The sequence below is a fragment of the Cervus canadensis genome, chromosome 8 (assembly GCF_019320065.1).
Source record: "Cervus canadensis isolate Bull #8, Minnesota chromosome 8, ASM1932006v1, whole genome shotgun sequence".
Lineage (NCBI taxonomy): Eukaryota > Metazoa > Chordata > Mammalia > Artiodactyla > Cervidae > Cervus > Cervus canadensis.
The window spans coordinates 78955031-78973546 of record NC_057393.1 but is presented as its reverse complement, the minus strand read 5'-3'; the positions used below and the strand labels follow the sequence as shown (position 1 = coordinate 78973546).

The window sequence follows — 18516 nt, the reverse complement described above, 5'->3', positions numbered from 1 at the left end:
AGGTGTCCATAGGTTGTGGATTTATCTCTGGGCTTTCTATTCTGTTCCACTGATCTATATTTCTGTCTTTGTGCCAGTACCATACTGTCTTGATGACTGTGGCTTTGTAGTAGAGTCTGAAGTCAGGCAGGTTGATTCCTCCAGTTCCATTCTTCTTTCTCAAGATTACTTTGGCTATTCGAGGTTTTTTGTATTTCCATACAAATTGTGAAATTATTTGGTCTAGTTCTGTGAAAAAATACCGTGATAGCTTGATAGGGATTGCATTGAATCTATAGATTGCTTTGGTAGAATAGCCATTTTGACAATATTGATTCTTCCAATCCATGAACACGGTATGTTTCTCCATCTGTTTGTGTCCTCTTTGATTTCTTTCATCAGTGTTTTATAGTTTTCTATGTATAGGTCTTTTGTTTCTTTAGGTAGGTATACTCCTAAGTATTTTATTCTTTTTGTTGCAATGGTGAATGGTATTATTTCCTTAATTTCTCTTTCTGTTTTTTTCATTGTTAGTATATAGGAATGCAAGGGATTTCTATGTGTTAATTTTATATCCTGCAACTTTACTATATTCATTGATTAGCTCTAGTAATTTTCTGGTAGAGTCAGACTGATTGGTTTTAACAACCTGCAAATATTTATCAAAAACCTACTTCAGTGCCATAATTATAATACTTAATAAAGAAGTTGTTAAGAAACAAGGAAACACAGAAAATAGAATCTCAGATTGTGATAAGGGTTAGGAGGAAGATAAACACAGAGAGGTGGTTGGGGTGGTGCATGTGCCGGGGCTGGGGGGAAGCTGGGAGAGGTGGAGGGGGGCGTAGGGCCCTGAAGTGATATCATATGATATTTGTCTTTTAGTAGTTATAGATAACTAGTGAGGACCTATTGTACAACACAGGGAATTCTACTCAATACTCTTTAATGACCTATATGGGAAAAGAACCTAAAACAGAGTAGATACATGTGAAACTGATTCACTTTGCTGTACACTTCACACTAACGCAACATTGCACATCAACTCCAATAAAATTTTTTTTAAAATATGGATTTAGAGTTAAGTTTAGAAATTAATAAGTTCATATTTCTAACTTGTTTAGAAATACATTCTCTTATTTCATGGAGAAGACAATGAAACCCATGAATAGGATAGCATAGATAGGAGGAGTAGAGGCAGGGGCTGGATCTGGAGTGTTGGGGCAATGAGCTTGCCCACCTGCAGGGCGAGGGCAGCCCCTCAACTTTGTGAAGACAGTGTGACTTTAGTTTTGTTTTTCAGTTTTAAATAGAGACATGGGTATAGAAGTGCAAACGCCGTGATAAATGGCAAGTGAATAATACACAATGACAAGAAGGGCAAGCGGCTTGGGATCTCATTGTGGGAGACCCAGTGGGAGTTGGTGGAGGGGACAGCCCAGGGTCTCCTGACCCTGGGTAAAGGGGGCATCTGGTCCTCAGGGCCAGCTGAGCGTTGCCATGTGGGGGTGTGGGCTCCGGTTGCTAACTCTGCCATATTTTCCAGAGAAGCAGAAGCCTGAATGTCTATGTGAAATTCCCAGATTTAAAAATGTTGGCTCAGATTTTAAAAAACCTTATAGAGGGTGGACAACATGTCTCTGTGGGCTGCCAGCGTGAAACATCTGCTGCAAGCCCTTTGCTGCTGTGATAAAGGGGATTAAATGAAGAATGATGCATGCTAACATGTTAACCATTTAGCCTTATGCCCAGAACATAGCCAATACAGAGGGAGAAGAGGTACTTTTTATTAACTACATTGTTCATGCGTTTCATTGCCTTCGCCATTAATTTGTTTAGTTACCTCTAAATCCATATGGAAAATTAAATATTATCCCACTCAAGTGACTTACAAGTGGTAGTTGCTGTCATTTGCCTATGAATTTGGTCAGTTGTTGGCTTTATTCATTTGTTGAGTGAATTTTATATTCATGGTATGAAAGTTGACAGTAGTCTAGGCTAATTTGTGTGATAATAGAAAGGATGGGCATTTCTTGGTGATTCACTCTTCTCTCATTTACTGTGGACTTCCTTTGCTCTGCATACCTTGCCTGCATCACTTGTCCTTGGGCTGTTGCACAGTGGGTCTCCAGTCCTTCTGGCCAGTATTAGCTGCCTGGGAAGTGGGAAAGAACTGTAGCAAAAATGCCATCCCAGATCAGGCAAAAGATGATGGGAAATGCAGCCTTATGATGTGATGTCCTGTTTAGAGGCTTTTCGTCAGTTTTAATGAAACACAAATGTGCCCAAAGCAGGTTTATTTTCTCCAGGGGAAAAAACAACAACAACAAAAAACACCAGTTCATTTTGTAAGGCCTAACCCACGTCATTTTGTATTACAAGGATCGTGTTTGATGTGTTGCAATCCACTGGTGATTGTCATGGGGGAATTTTACTCAGCACAAGCATCTTGGGTGGTTCGGCAACAAGTTAAAATTCTGGAGCGTCACAGAGAGGAATGCTGGGAGTAACAAATATACTTGACTATTTCTAATAGATTAAAGGCTTATTAAAATGCATGCCCTCCACCCCCGCCAAGGTTTTGTTTTGTTTTTGCATTGTTTTAAAAAGAGGTCATTTTGTTGCAACAACGTGATGGACAAGGATTTGAAGATAATTTTTTTTTTTTTTAAATGGGGAAAAAAATCTTACCTGTAAATGCAAGTTCTTAATCGAATCAATATTTTTCTCTAAATTTTTGCTGCAGATCATGGAGGAAACAAATACTCAGATTGCTTGGCCATCAAAACTGAAGATTGGTGCCAAATCCAAGAAAGGTAAATCATGTGAGATGGAAAAATTGGTGGTGGTGATAATGCAGACTGTGGAATATCTGCAGGTTTCCCGGGGATTAAAATCAACCTTTATCCTTATCATAGTTGTTCCCAAATATTTGTTACATAGCAGTATTTGGGAAAGATTATCATAATGCAAAATAACAAATAACTTTCTGATTCAACAACAGAATAATATTTTAAAGTATTTTGTAATAATAGACATGTTATTGTAGAAGATTATTGTAGCATCTTATGATTTCAAGGATGACCATCTAGTGGCCATGAGTCATTGTAACTCCCCACACATAATAATGTGTTTTCAACACATAGACTCCCTCTGTTTACACTTTAGACTTCTTTTTTATGTACCAGATTTAATAGCTGATTATTTTCACCTCCAATTTGGTAGGAACTTAGATTTCCTTTCCTGACTGCTGCTTCTCCTCTTCATCTATCACACAGCAAAGAACACACAGGATTTCCCTTTTAGGCCAAGCATTTTCCTTGTCTGTTTGTTTCTCTGCTTTAACCGAGGACACTCACTGGTGCATGGATTGTCAGAAATGAAAGCATAGGACCCTTAGTTTCCTTCCAAGATTACATAGTATTTTCAAATAATCTGACAGTGTATACTTTTATGGATAGCTTTTTTTTTTTTTGTATAACCTCAGTGTCAAGAAACTTTGTTGCATGTACTTCATTAAAAGATGCCTGTAGTCACTAGGAGATAATGGAGAACCATCACCAAGCAATTCAGAAAACAGTGGTGTGAGCTGAGCTTTGTCTGTTGTGGTTTAGCTTTTTTGTTGTTGCTTTTGAGTTTTGCATTTGCTCCCCCTTCTCTCTGTGACCTTTATTGCTAAATGATGCTGAACACTGCAAGATTTGTCAGCTTTCTTGTTTCTGGTCATCCAGATTGCCTTCTTTTAATCTCATTTTATTAGAGCTACTCATCCCTTGAAATGTAAGTTATTTTACAACTCGTTGCAACTGTTGTTATCTCGACTTCTGTGGGCTGGAATTCCTGTTGACACTCTGACCTTGTTACTTTCAATATTTGTGACCATGGTGGCAAGAAAAGGGAAGCTTATATGCTAAACAGTCCTAAAAAAACATAGTGAATTTCCAAGTGGAATTCCACAACTTTGTAGGATTCTTGCATTTGCCAAGTGCTATAGGATATATCTATCTCCAGTGTGCTGAGATGTGCTATACTCATCATGCAGAAGGAGAAGCTGCCACTAGCTGGCTGCCTCCCTATTTGGTTGTTTGCAGCCGTTCAAAAATCCCTGGCCTGCCACTTGAAAAATTTGGAATTTGAACATGAACTAGAGCCTCCTTCCGTGTTGTCACGTATTTTTACTTAAAGAATGACATGAGTTTCATTACTAGCCTAATAAAAATGTAATTTGATCAGTCCCTAAAGAAAAGCCCCAAGGAAACATGAATATTACAACAATCCCAGATAATTTTGGATGGCTTATTCTCTTGCATTATCCATGCTACAGTTCCCCACCCCCCATCGTGGGAAACTGAGAATTATTCATTTTATTCATTTTTTAAAATTTAAAATGTGGTTGCAGCTTTAGAGATGTTACATAATATGGATTGAATAGATTAAGATAAAGTTTTAGATTGGTTTCTGGTCATGGATCCATTTAACCCGTTCACAGTGGCCAACTCTATTCCACACTGTGATGATACATTTTGCTATGAAAATAACTATCTCAGCAGTACATTTGAGGGCATTTAGCATAATTTCCACATGGTTAAAGTTAACTTTTGGAATTGTGCCTAAGAATTGATCCCTGAAGGCCTAGGTCTAAAGACATCATTCAGTTTTTGTTATTTATGAAGTGCCATAAATGTACACAATACTGAATGATGAGCGGAATGTGCCAAAAGAGAGAGATTGAGCTCAAGGAAGAAAGAAAAAAAAAAAACAAAAAAACTGTTCCTCAGAGGAAATTACTCTTCAGAATTGACTTGATTTGCCCTTAGTACTTAAACACACAGCTGCTGAATCACATTTTGGCTTACATCCCTGATATGTGTATTCCCATATATTTTTTAAATGGTCTGATTTAGAGATGAAATTGGTGTGACTATAGTTTGTATTTAGTAAAAGTCAAGTGGCAGGAGGCACTTTAGAAGGTAATTATTTGCTTTTTTATCTGACCCTTTCTTAACCTCTGAATGTTGTTGAGAAAAGAGTTAGTGTTATTAATTTTAAGCTTTCTTTATTCCAAATTATTATTATTCAGGAGACCAAAGAATATGAAGGTGTCTAGGGACTCATGCCATGTTTTGGATGATTATTAAATTCTAAGTCCCATGGTGATGTGAAGGTTTGGAATTTGTGTGCCAGAGAGACAGCGCAGCCATGTGTTTGTATTGTATTTCACTTTTAGATTTATGATGCTTATTGATTGAATATTTGAGCCTAGACAAATGTTTTTCATGACTACTGTTACCATAGTCTGTCCCCTTCTTTACCTTATGGGAATTAGTCCTGCGTTTTTCAAGTAGTCCTGTCCAAACTTTATTTTCCAAGTCATCAGTCCTTTGTCGGAGCAGCTGTGTGAGTAACCGTATGACTCTTTGGATTGATGTGCTGGTAGGATCCTGCTCGGCAGAAAGGCAGAAAGCCAGCCTCCTGAATTTGCCATCATGTAAGAAACTTAAGATTCTTCTCTGGAGAAGGAAATGGCAACCCACTCCAGTATTCTTGCCTGGAGAATTCCATGGACAGAGGAACTGGCAGGCTCCAAAGAGTCGAACACGACTGAGCAACTAACACACTAGAGATTCTGGTTTAGTAGGTCTGGGATGGGACTTGAAATCCGTATATTTAACAAGTTCCCCTGGTGGTTCTTAAGGTTGAGTTTGGGAAACAAAAATCTCACCATCTGATATGGAAATACCATGATTTAGTCACTAGGGAGACCACGTATTCAAAAGGGAATGGATGGAAGATGACCGCTATTGGAAAACAGGCAGGATCCTTCAGTGGCCACTTCTCTGGAACAATGTCCATCTTGGTTTCTAAAGAACTGCATCTATATAGATTCGTTAATTTTTTTTTTTTTTTTTTTTTAGGGCGCGCACTCGGACCGGCCGGCGGACCCGGGCGCGCCCTGATTCGTTAATTTTAAGTGTCTATCCTCTTTGCAGTCAGCATGAGTGAGTTTAGAGTGACAATGACCTCATTGTTCAGTGCCTGTGTGAGATGTCGTTTAGGGTACAAGACTGTCCTGTGTTTGTTCCCTCCATCTGCCCCTCTTCCTTCCATGTCACCCTTCTACCCCCTTCTTCTCTCCCCTTATCCTCCCCTTTACCTTTCTTCATTCCCTTTAACCATAGAGAATACGGTGGAAAAATGTACTAGGAACATTGTCATTTAGTAAGCAGGGCATTTTGGGGAAGTGCATGTTTTGTGATATAAACTCAGAGACTATAAAACCTTAAAAAAAAATTCCCAAGTGTTTGAAATCATTGGGAGATTGAATCCTCAGTCAAAAAGAACTAAGAATTTAAGATTCAGTATCTTAAATTTACATAGGCAATTGGACATTCAAATAGGCAAGCCTAGGATTGTCTTAATGGGGGCCATGATTAGGAAAATAAAGCAATACATAGTATTTCTACTGTATAGCATAAATTTATTTTGAGTAGAAGAAAATAAAAATCTCTTCAACTGTTGGATTTAGAAGAATAGAAATTCTGCTTTCCATAGAAAGACCTGAGGTTTGTTCCTGTGAGAGCAGTATTTAAGAATTAAGGGACTTCCTGGCAGTGCAGTAGAAAAGAATCTGCCTGCCCGTGCAGGGGACACGGGTTTGATCCCTGGTCTGGGAAGATTCCACGTGCTGCGGGACAACTAAGCTTATGCGCCACAACAACTGAGTGTGTGCGCTAGAGCCTTGAACCGCAACTATTGAGCACACATGCCACAACTGTTGAATCAGGATGCCTCAGAACCTGTGCTCACCACAATGAGAAGCTGTCACACTGGAACAAAGAGTAACCCCTGCTTGTGCAGCTAGAGAAAACCCACATGCAAAGCAAAAAAGACCCAGTGCAACAACAACAACAAAAAAGAAACAGAATTATTGAAGTTCTGGGAGTTCCCCGATGGCCTAGTGGTTAGGATTCCAGGCTTTCACTGCTGTGGTGCAGGTTCGATCCCTGGTTGGGAAACTGAGATCCCACAAGCTGCACAGTGCAGCCAAAAATTAATAATAATTGTATAATACTGTAGAAGCTTACTAACAGAGAATGATCTCAGGTACTCATTAAAATTTTGAATGTTAATCTGAATCACAGCCTATTTTAAAATAAATGCAGCTTTATTAAAGTACAAATTACATTCTGAACAAGTTTGACTGTTTTGCTAATTACAAGTCCTGCCAAAGCTGCCTTAGCAAATAGATAAAAGTGATTTGTAAGGACTTACTGCATTGTTATGATCATCCTGCATGCTTCTTGATGTTAGATGAGCTTATTCCCTCAAATGGGTAAACATTTTTCTTAAAATCTTCTTGCTTTTAATTTGCTTATCAGTCCTCTTTCTTCTTAGACTAGCCAAGGTAGATGTGGCTACGAATTGTTTAAAGTTTTTATGCCAAATTCCATGTAAGTAAGATCAGCATTAATAAAGCTTTATTGCCTTTTGTTCTGGGAAGAGTTGTCCTGCAGAGTTTAACTAAGTGATAGCAACTGATGTCTGCAAGTGTTTCTCTTACGACAGTTTCAATGCCCCAAGACAGCCGGAATGGAAGGTGTTGGCTGGATTGCCTGATGTTTTGGAGGCCATTTGGCACCAAGTCTGGCCATTCTCTTCCTCCTGGAATAAACAAGAAGATCATCAGAATTCTATGGGGCTTTATTATTGTTGGTTGTCTTCCATCAGAACAAGCAACATCTAATATAGAATCTTCGCATGAGAAAAAATGTAGACTTGTCACTTTATTTTTTTCCAGAGGAAAATGTATTGTCAAGTGTACTAAAGCTTCTGTTGTGTGTTCACATTGGACTCGATGTTGCTTTTACCTTGCTCAAAGGGCAGGGGGCAGAAAGAAGGCCTGGCACAGCATGTGGATGACAGTATTCCCAGTGGTGGGTTTTGACCACGATATTTGTGTAATGTGGGGTCACAAGCAGCATGTACACAAACCACAACTAGATTAGAGAAGCAAACAGTGTGAGAGCATCATTTCATGAAACCTTTAGTCAGGTCTGTCACTGTTTTTATGTATGAACAAACACACACGTATATATTACTCGGTCATGATGTGAAAGGGGGCCTCCCAGGTGACTTGGTGGTAGAAGAATCTGCCTGCCTATCCAGGAGACGCAGGACACACTGGTTTGATCCCTAGGTGGGGAAAATCCCCTGGAGAAGAGAATGGCAACCCACTCCAGTATTCTTGCCTGGAGATTCCTATGGACAAAGGAGCCTGGCGGGCCCCAGTCAGTAGGGTGGCAGAACAGTTGGCCATGACTGAGCAGGTGTGCATGCCATAATGTGAAATGGGTGTTAAAGAAAGGTCAGAGAACACACCATTCTAGGCAGTTAATTTCCCAGACTATAAAGAGTACATGCATTTTGTTCATCATTGTGTTTCTTCTCCGGTGGCTCAGTGGTGAAGAATCCACCTGCCAATGCAAGTGAAGCAGGAGATGCAGGTTTGATCTCTGGGTTGGGAGGAAATGCAACCCAATCCAGTATTCTTGCCTGGTAAAATTGCATGGCCAGAGGAGCCTGGTGGTCTACAGTCCATGGGGTCCCAAAGAGTTGGAGAGGACTGAGCAAGCACACCAACCTGTACACAGTGGACACTGAGTCAGTATTTGTAGATTGTCTGGTAACTCAGTCATGATCCTAGTGAAACTACAAATAGAGATGAGAATGTATATCACCAAGGTGTATTGTGTAGGAAAAAGATTTAGAATCAAAGCCTTCACACAGGAGTAGCATTCACTATTGAGAAAATTGACTATTGATATCTTTCCTGTAGACCTCTCTAAGTGAACAAAAGTGGGCATGATTTGTGACTGAAGCTTATGTGGCTCAAACTGCTTTTCATGGTTCTGAGTAGCCCTAGTCAGAGGAAGTGAAAGGAAACTTAAGGAAAATGATCTGATGGCTGCCGTTCATAGGACCCTCGAACGAAGAAAACTCTGGTACTGTTTATAGTAGGTATGTAAATGAGACTTAACAAGATACAGCCTTCTGATTATCTTCCAGACCAAAGTTGTTTTGGCTGTGGTATTTTAATTAGGATCTGGTTATGTCACTGACATGTCGATAGTAATATTGGCTACTACCATTTATTGAGACCAGTTGGGGCACAGATAAATATTTTACATAAATAATCTTATTTCCTGATCAGAACACCATGTAAGTTAGGTGATGGTATTTTCATTTTACAGGTGAAAAAATTAAGGCACATAAACTCAAATAACTTGCCCTGGGTTTTACAGTTAGTAAATGGCAGACTGGTAAGGCATCCTGTATGATTCCAATTACATGAACATTTTAGAAGGTAAAAAACATGGAGATGGTAAAAAGATTTAGTGGTCAGTATTTGCTAGGGACTTGGAGGAGGGAAGGATGAATAGGCTGAACACAGAGGACTTTTTAGGGCAGCTAAACTATATAAACTAAAATAGTACATGTCATTTTCTATCTGTCAAAACCCACAAAATGGTTTGTGATGTTGATGGTGGGGGAGCCAGTGGCTGTGTGTGGGGAGGGGCATATGAGAACTCTCTACTTTGCATCAATTTTGCTATGTTCCTGAGTCTAAAAAAGAGTCTATATTAAAATACAGTCCTAGATGTTAGGCACAACACTTTAATGAGCATTTTAAAGTGTATGATATGCAAAGATAATGCTATATTACCAATAACTTCTTAATTGTAAGTTTAAAAACACTATGAAATCTCTTTAAGAGCTAATGAAAATTTTTGTAAAATTTAAAAAAAGGAAAAGAAAGTGAGAAGGATGATTAAATGGTATATCACGCCTTTCTGTTCCCCAGAAGGGACTGGAGCCAAGTCACAAGCTTTCTGAATTCACCTGCCTCTGTTACCCTGTCTCCTGGGGAGAGCTCCTTTCCCCTCAGTGGTCTTGTTCCTGAACAGATGTTTTATTTCAAGTCAGTTACCTTTAAAAGTGAAGAAATTGCCATCCCAAGATCCCTGCTAACTACAGCTCTTTTTCCTTGTTAAACCCCACAAGGAGGAAGGGCAAAAATATTCCTTATTTATCTGCCTTGTAATATGTGTTGTCCCAGGTGTGTTCTCTCTCTCTATCCTCATAGTAATCCTCCACGAATGACCATGATTATCCCTACTCTGCATATGAGTAATTGATGGAGAGATGGTATAACTTGTTCAGTGCCATACATAGGGTTTGAAATGATGGAGTTAGGCTGGAAACCTTGATTGCAAAGTTCAAGGGCATTCTCTCTACTTCTAAGCACATGCATAGCTGCTCATGGTGAGTGTTTGTTCACCAGAGAAATGAAGATTCACCAGCACATTCATTTAGGAAAACTCAGTTTGAGAATATGTTTCTTAACTGTTTCTTCAAGAAGAAATGCAATCCTAAGTCCTTACCCACATTTTAGAAGCTTACTGATGACCATCTTTAAAATTATTTTCAACCTCGGCTTTTTATTTCTATTTGTGCTTTTTACAGTGTTTTTCCTTCCTTTTCTCTTTTAAAATCCATTAATGGTTTCACTAGGATTTGTATACTGTTACCTGGAATGGTGGTTCTCAAGCCGGGTCGATTTTATTCCCCAGGGGGCGTGGTGGCACTGTTGTGATAGCTTTGGTTATCACATGTGGGAGGTGGTGCTACTGGCTTCTGGTGGGAACAGGCCAGAGATGATGCTGAACATCCTACAAGGCAAAAGGCAGCCTCCACAACAAGGATTATTTGACACAAAATGTGAACAGTGGAAGGCTGAGAAACGCTGAGCTTAGAGGAACAGGTGTGGTATCAGGAGATGGCTCTACATAGCATTGGCTTCTTTTTTAAAAATTTACTTTTAAAGTTTTTATTGGAGTATACATTGACTTACTGTGTCATATTAGTTTCAGGTTACAGCAAAGTGATTCAGTTACACAGATACATATATTCATTCTTTTTCAGGTTCTTTCCCCATATTGCGTATTGAGTAGCAGAGAGCATTGCACAGACTCTTGCTCTGTGCTAACAGTAGATCCTGATTGTCGTCTGTTTCAGATAACAGTGTGTGTACATGTCAGTCTCAGTCTCCCAGTACATCCCTCCTCTCCTTAACCATGTTTGTTTCCTACATCTGTGACTCTACTCACATTTTGTAAATAGGTTCATTTATATCATACTTTTAGATTCCACATATAAGCAATATCATATGATGCTTACCTTTCTCTGTCTGTCTGACTTTACTTTGTATGACAGTCTCTAGCTCCGTCCATGCGTTGGATTCTTATTAGGCCATTTCATGCAAATGGGTATCTTGTGTAACTGGTTTTCTTTTGCAGCATCAGGAACAGAGTTGATCTATATGAGTGACTCCTGAAGGAGGGCATACATACGTAGTAACATAGGTGGAAGGACAGAATTTCAGTAGGAGAGATGAAACACAGTAGGAGGGCAGACCTGCACATTTTAAAAGCTAGTTTGTAGTCCAGTTTGAATTATGTACTTAATGCAGCTTGTGCTGTTTATTTTCCCCGAGCATGTCAGCCCTGTCAAGTTGTGTCTGTAGCTCTGGTGCCCATAGGACTGGCTGCCCTCCCAGTTCCAGCTGACTGTGTCTTCCATTCCTCCTTTCTGGAATGTGTGGTGGTGATAACTGTGACAGTTTCTATGGTTTATGACCATATTTGAGCACCATGAGGGTGCCGTACACTTGGTCTTGGTCTAGAGATGGGTACAGGATTTTGATGGTTTCCCCAGCCACGTGTGGGATATCCCTGGCTTTATTCTGTCAGTTACAGCACCACTGGACAGAACTCAGTGACATCTGTCAGGCCTGTCAGTAGCAATTAGATTATTTTTAAGAAGTCTTTTGCAGTTGCAAACATGACCAAACCACCATGTGGTATTTCTCATTAGCTAAGGAAAACAAGTCAGAGTGGCACCCTCACTTCTTCAAATGGTCTTTCTATTAGCACTAAAGCATGGTTTGTGGCTTATTATAGCCGTTTTCATACAAACCTTGGTACTAAGAGATTTTTACCAAAGGTAATAGAGAGATTTCAGGAATGAGAAGTTACATTCTCTTTATATATTGTTGCCATAAATTACTCTTAAAGCAAAATAAATCTCGCCTGAAATAAAAGTAAAGCAAGAACATAGCATATGTCTATTTTTGGCTGTTTGGTCTATGCCAAGTTATATATTATCACTTTATGAAAATTGGCTCATTTTTTACAAACAAGCATTTGTTTGCAATTGGATTTTTCCTCTTAAAAAATGAGAGGTCATTGTTCACTCGCTCAGTTGTGTCCGAATCTTTGCGACCCCATGGACTACAGCATGCCAGGCCTCCCTGTCCATCTCTATCACCTGGAGCTTGCTCAAACTCATGTCCATCGAGCTGGGGATGCCATCCAGCCATCTCTTCCTCTATTGTCCCCTTCTCCTCCTGCCTTCAGTCTTTCCCAGCATCAGGTTCTTTTCTAATGAGTCAACATTTACATCAGGTGGCCAGCGTATTGGAGCTTCAGCATCAGTCCTTCCAATGAATATTCAGGATTGATTTCCTTTAGGATTGACTGGGTTTTATCTCCTTGCTTTCCAAGAGACTCTCAAGAGTCTTCTGCAACACCACAGTTTAAAAGCATCAGTTTTTCAATGCTTATCCTTCCTTATGGTCCAACTCTCACATCCATATATGACTACTGGAAAAACATAGTTTTGACTAGATGAAGCTTGGTGGACAAAGTAATGTCTCTAACTTTTTAATATGCTGTCTATCTTTGCCATATCTTTTCTTCCAAGAAGCAAACATCTTTTAATTTCATGGCTGCAGTCACCATCTGCAGTGATTTTGGAGTCCAAGAAAATAGTCTCTCACTGTTTTCATAGTTTCCCCCATTTATTTGCCATGTAGTGATGGGACCAGATGCCATGATCTTAGTTTTTTGATTGTTGAGTTTTAAATCAGCTTTTTCGCTCTTCTCTTTCACCTTCATCAAGAGGCTCTTTAGCTCCTTTCCACTTTCTGAAATTAGGGTGGTGTCATCTGCATATCTGAGGTTATTGATATTTCTCCCTGCAATCTTGATTCCAGCTTGTGCTTCATCCAGCCTGGCATTTCATATGATATACTCTGCATATAAATTAAATAAGCAGGGTGTCAATATACAGCCTTGACGTACTCCTTCCCCAATATGGAACCAGTCTGTTGTTCTATGTCTGGTTCTAACTGTTGCTTCTTGACCTGAATACAGGTTTCTCAGGGGGCAGGTAAGGTGATATGGTATTCCCATCTCTTGAAGAATTTTCCACAGTCTTTTGGGAGCCACACAGTCAAACGCTTAACATAGTCAATGAAGCAGAAATAGATGTTTTTCTGGAATACTTTTGTGTTTTTATGATCCAATGTATGTTGGTAATTTGATCTCTGGTTCCTCTGCCTTTTCTAAATCCAGCTTGAACATCTGTAAGTTCTTGGTTCCCATACTGTTGGAGCCTGGCTTGGAGAATTTTGAGAATTACTTTGCTAGCGTGTGAAGTGAGTGCAGTTGTGTGGTAGTCTGAACATTCTTTGGGATTGCCTTTCTTTGGGATTGAAATGAAAACTGACCTTTTCCAGTCTTGTGGCCACTGCTGAGTTTTCCAAATTTATTGGCATATTGAATGCAGCACTTTCACAGCGCATCTTTCAGGATTTGAAATAGCTCAACTGGAATTCCATCACCTCCACTAGTTTTGTTCGTAGTGATGCTTCCTAAAGCCCACTTGACTTCACATTCCAGGATGTCTGGCTCTAGGTGAGTTATCACACCATCGTGGTTATCTGAATCATTGAGATCTTTTTGTATAGTTCTTCTCTGTTTTCTTGCCACCTCTTCTTAATATCTTCTGCTTCTGTTAGGTCTATACCATTTCTGTCCTTTAGTGAGCCCATCTTTGCATGAAATGTTCCCTTGGTATCTCTAATTTTCTTGAAGAGATCTCTAGTCTTTCCCATTCTATTGTTTTTCTCTATTTCTTTGCATTGATCACTGAGGAAGGCTTTCTTATCTCTCCTTGCTATTCTTTGGAGCTCTGCATTCAGATGCTTATATCTTTCCTTTTCTCCTTTTCCTTTGGCTTCTCTTCTTTTCTTAGCTATTTGTAAGGCCTCCTCAGATAACCATTTTGCCTTTTTGCATTTCTTTTTCTTGAGGATGGCTTTTATCACCACCTCCTGTCCAATGTTATGAACCTCTGTCCTTAGTTCTTCAGGCACTCTATGTATCAAATCTAATCTCTTGAATCATTTGTCACTTCCAGTGTATAATTGTAAGGGATTTGATTTAGGCCTCTTGATGAAAGTGAAAGAGGAGAGTGAAAAAGTTGGCTTAAAGCTCAACATTCAGAAAACTAAGATCATGGCATCCGGTCCCATCACTTCATGGCAAATATATGGGGAAACAGTGGCTGACTGTATTTTCCTCTGGGCTCCAGAATCACTGCAGATGGTGATTGCAGCCATGAAATTAAAAGACACTTACTCCTTGGAAGGAAAATTATGACCAACCTAGACAGCATATTAAAAAGCAGAGACATTACTTTATCAACAGAGGTCTGTCTAGTCAAGGCTATGGTTTTTCCAGTTGTCATGTATGGATGTGAAAGTTGAACAATAAAGAAAGCTGAGTGCCAAAGAATTGATGCTTTTGAACTGTGGTGTTGGAGAAGACTCTTGAGAGTCCCTTGGACTACAAGGAAATCCAACCAGTCCATTCTAAAGGAGATCAGTCCTGGGTGTTGATTGGAAGGATTGATGTTGAAGCTGAAGCTCTAATACTTTGTCTACCTGATGTGAAGAGCTGACTCATTTGAAAAGAGCCTGATGCTGGGAAAGATTGAGGGCAAGAGGAGAAGGGGATGAGAGAGGATGAGATGGTTGGATGACATCAATGACTCAATGGACATGGGTTTGGGTGGACTCCGGGAGTTGGTGATGGACAGGGAGGCCTGTCGTGCTGCGGTTCATGGGGTTGCAAAGAGTCGGACACGACTGAGAGACTGAACTGAACTGAACTGATTTAGGTCATACCTGAATGGTCTAGTGGTTTTCCCTACTTTCTTCAATTTAAGTCTGAATTTGGCAGTAAGGGGTTCATGATCTGAGCCACAGTCAGCTCCCAGTCTTGTTTTTGCTGACTGTATAGAGCTTTTCCATCTTCAGCTTCAAAGAATATAATCAGTCTGATTTCAGTATTGACCATCTGGTGATGGCCATGTGTAGAGTCTTCTCTTGTGTTGTTGGAAGAGGGTGTTTGCTATGACCAGTGTGTTCTCTTGGCAAAACTCTATTAGCCTTTATCCTGCTTCATTTTGTACTCCAAGGCCAAATTTGCCTGTTATTCCAGGTATCTCTTGACTTCCTACTTTTGTATTCTAGTCCCCTATGATGACTATGATGATAGTCCCCTAGTGTCTATAAGAAGTTCCATTGTGTTTATGTGGAGTGTGGATACATTGTAATGTGTTTTGACTAATCTGTTTTAATGGACTTTGGACTATGTTCTTTTTTTTTTAATACAATGAATATCAGATTTATTTGCCCCTTTGTACAGCCTTCTTTCTTACATACAGTTTTATGAGTAGAGTTCCCAGGTCTCAGGTAATGAACAACTTTGGTAATTTTTAGGGTTGCCATCTTGTCCTCCCAAATGACTATTGAAATTCTACCAAAGGGTTCTGTCTTCTGGAAAGGAAATACCCCTTTCTTGTCATCTCTGCCAACACTGTGCTTTCCCATCTTTGTGTAGCCTAAATATGTAGTGAAAAATACATTTTTTCATACACTACCTCAATTAATAGAAATTAATAGAAATGCGTGTTTCGTCTGTTCACGGAACATTTATTTGCATTATTTTGTGAATTACTTGTCCTTGCCTTTTATCAATTGATTCATAATCTTTCCCTGTTTAGTGAGTAGTTCATCTTTTTTTTTATAATGAAATAAAGACCTTTAAATAGTTTTTTCTACTTGGAAATTTAAGATTACTTATGCTTCTCTCTAACCATAGTGTCCACACAGCTCATTTCTCACTATTAATAGTTATTTACAAGTCATTCATGAATCATTTTTATTCAAGACTAGAAAGAAATGAATCGACCTTAAGTGGTAATAATGTATTGATTTTTGAGGGACTGTAGGAAGGTATGGATGAACTGTTAAGACATTGGATTTCCAAAGTAAACAATTTATAAAGATTAGATTGTCGATATTAATAGCGTGAAAATTATGTAAATATATAGGTACACACATATGTACACACATACACATATATATTTATGTATATACATGGGTGTGTATGTATTGGCAGAGCGTGAGAAATAATTAAAATACTATTGAAGAAGTTTTTGAATTCCTGAGTTTTCTTGGTGTGATAGAAGTAAGACCCAGTAAGTCATTTGTTTTTATTTCCATGCGTTGAGCTTTAGTTTTGCATTTTAATGGGAAAAATTTGTGAAAAATTTTCCATCCCTTTTTATTCAAGGGACGGACACTTGAATATGTTAATTTTGATTGACTTGTATTCCATTTCTATACTGTCCCCATTTTTAGAATGGGATCTGTATTCTTGCCTGGAGGGTCCCATGAATAGAGGAGCCTGGCAGGGTGTAGTCCAGAGGGTTGCACAGAGTCAGACATGACTGAAGCGACTTAGCATGCACTGTCAATGAGAGTATATTTAGTTTTTGGTGTAAAGTACTTCCTCTTCAGCATTGAGTTTGCTTAATGGAACAAAAGCCACTTTCTGCATTGCACTGTTTCAGAAGTACCCCCTTTGCTTTTGTTTGGGTGGTCCGTGTTCTTTCTTAAGTCTGACACAGCACCACAGAGTCCGGATTTATTTCATTTAGCTGGGAGACATGCATGAACTCAGCCAAGTGAGGGAGAAGAAAGGAAAAAGGTCTTTCAGCCACTAAGGGTATACATATTTGAGATCAAACTATGCCCTTGTTTCTTTTGCTTTTACCATCAAGCGGGTATATTTTAATCTAATTCTCTTGGGTTTCTCCTTCGGTCAATGCCTAATCAATTTTTATATCATAGACAAGTTATGTAACACTGTTTCCACACCTGCAAAATGTAGCATATAACCTAGGTTTGGAAATCCATTGAAGTTCATTGCAGAATTTTTAGTTTGGAGTAAAGTTTTTTTCCAGCCGCATTGACTTATGCTCTCTTCCCTAACCTATGGAGCCATCTCACACCTTTGCATGTACTGTGTCTGCTGCATCTCCACCCTTCTTTGACTGGTCAGCTCTTAGTCTTTGTTCCACATCCATCTCAGATGACGTGTCTTCTTGGAAAGCCTCACCATCCACACAGAGTTAATGCTCAGTTCCCTGTGCTAACTCGGTACCAGATGCATTTTTACATTTTGGCACTTTCTCAGCTTGTGTTGCAGCAGCCTAGACTTTTGCCTTTCCTCCTGGACTCTGAGCTCATGGACCTGCGTCAAAGGCCAGCATGTCTTATTCCCTTCTGTGTGCATGGTGCCTGCCAGGAGTGGAATTTTAACTTAGGAGGTAAAGTTTACATTGTAACTTAGGTTTAGAACAAATTTGAAATTCATTCAACAGTGATTTAAGTCATTCTGGTATCTTTTGAGTCACTTCGGAGAAAGTGAAAAATGGCCCTGGCAGCCTGACCACAGTGTTCCCAATTGAATATAAATACCTCTCACGGAGTATAAATAATCAGACAGGGTTACTCCTTGGTTAAGTCTGAAGCAAGGCTGAAAACATGGACACTCTGCAGCCACAAAATTAATTAAACATCCCTCTCTTACGAACGACCTCAGTAATTGTTGCTGCTTGAACAGTGATGACTCCAACTCAGCTTTCATTCTCTGCCTTCTATGTTACATTTGCCAAGATATTCATTCAGTAAATTTCCCCTGCTTTCTGGCAGCTTCTGACCCAGATTTGGCCACCTCCACTTTCCTAAGATCTCAATGGAATCACCCAGAACAAACCCAGATTCTGTAATGAGCTTCCTTCGGTTTCCTCTTCAGTGCTTCACGTTGAAGAAAGCTTGCTTTATCTGCTGCAGCTGTGTTCTTGGTGGTCTTTGGCCAGTGGGCACCATGGTGAATGTTGTAGAAACGTAAGGATGAAGTATTGAGCTCAGTCTCTGCCCTTTGGAGACTTAGAGTTTGGCCAGGGTTTCCTGCCTTACTCACTTTAAACAGCTTTTTAAAAGTGGCATTGTTTGCTGTCAAGACTAGAATAGTTCAGAGGAGGAGAAGAGTGCAAGCCACAGCCAAGGAAAATATTCCTGAGGAGTAGGTACTTGATCATGTGGATTTCCAAAAGATGGGTAGAGTTAAGCCTTTCTGTGTGGGGAAGGCTCAAACCTGAGAAGGATCGTTGTGTGTTAGAGAAGAGAAGAGAGTGATTTGTGAAAGGGGGAGAGGGGGAAGAGCTGGTGGCCAATGACATTGGACCTCATGAGAACCTTGTTCATTCTGTAGACAGTGG

At 39.6% G+C, this 18516-nt stretch overlaps 1 protein-coding gene across 4 annotated transcripts in view; it reads left to right on the top strand.

Annotated features, from left to right (window-relative positions):
- Positions 1–18516, top strand: part of BICC1 (BicC family RNA binding protein 1) — a 358569-nt gene that overhangs the window by 188193 nt on the left and 151860 nt on the right. For all 4 annotated transcript variants that reach the window (XM_043476923.1, XM_043476921.1, XM_043476919.1 and 1 more), the window contains exon 3: positions 2726–2795. In XM_043476923.1, the coding sequence (XP_043332858.1) occupies positions 2726–2795 (70 nt within the window). The remainder of the gene's footprint in view (positions 1–2725; positions 2796–18516) is intronic.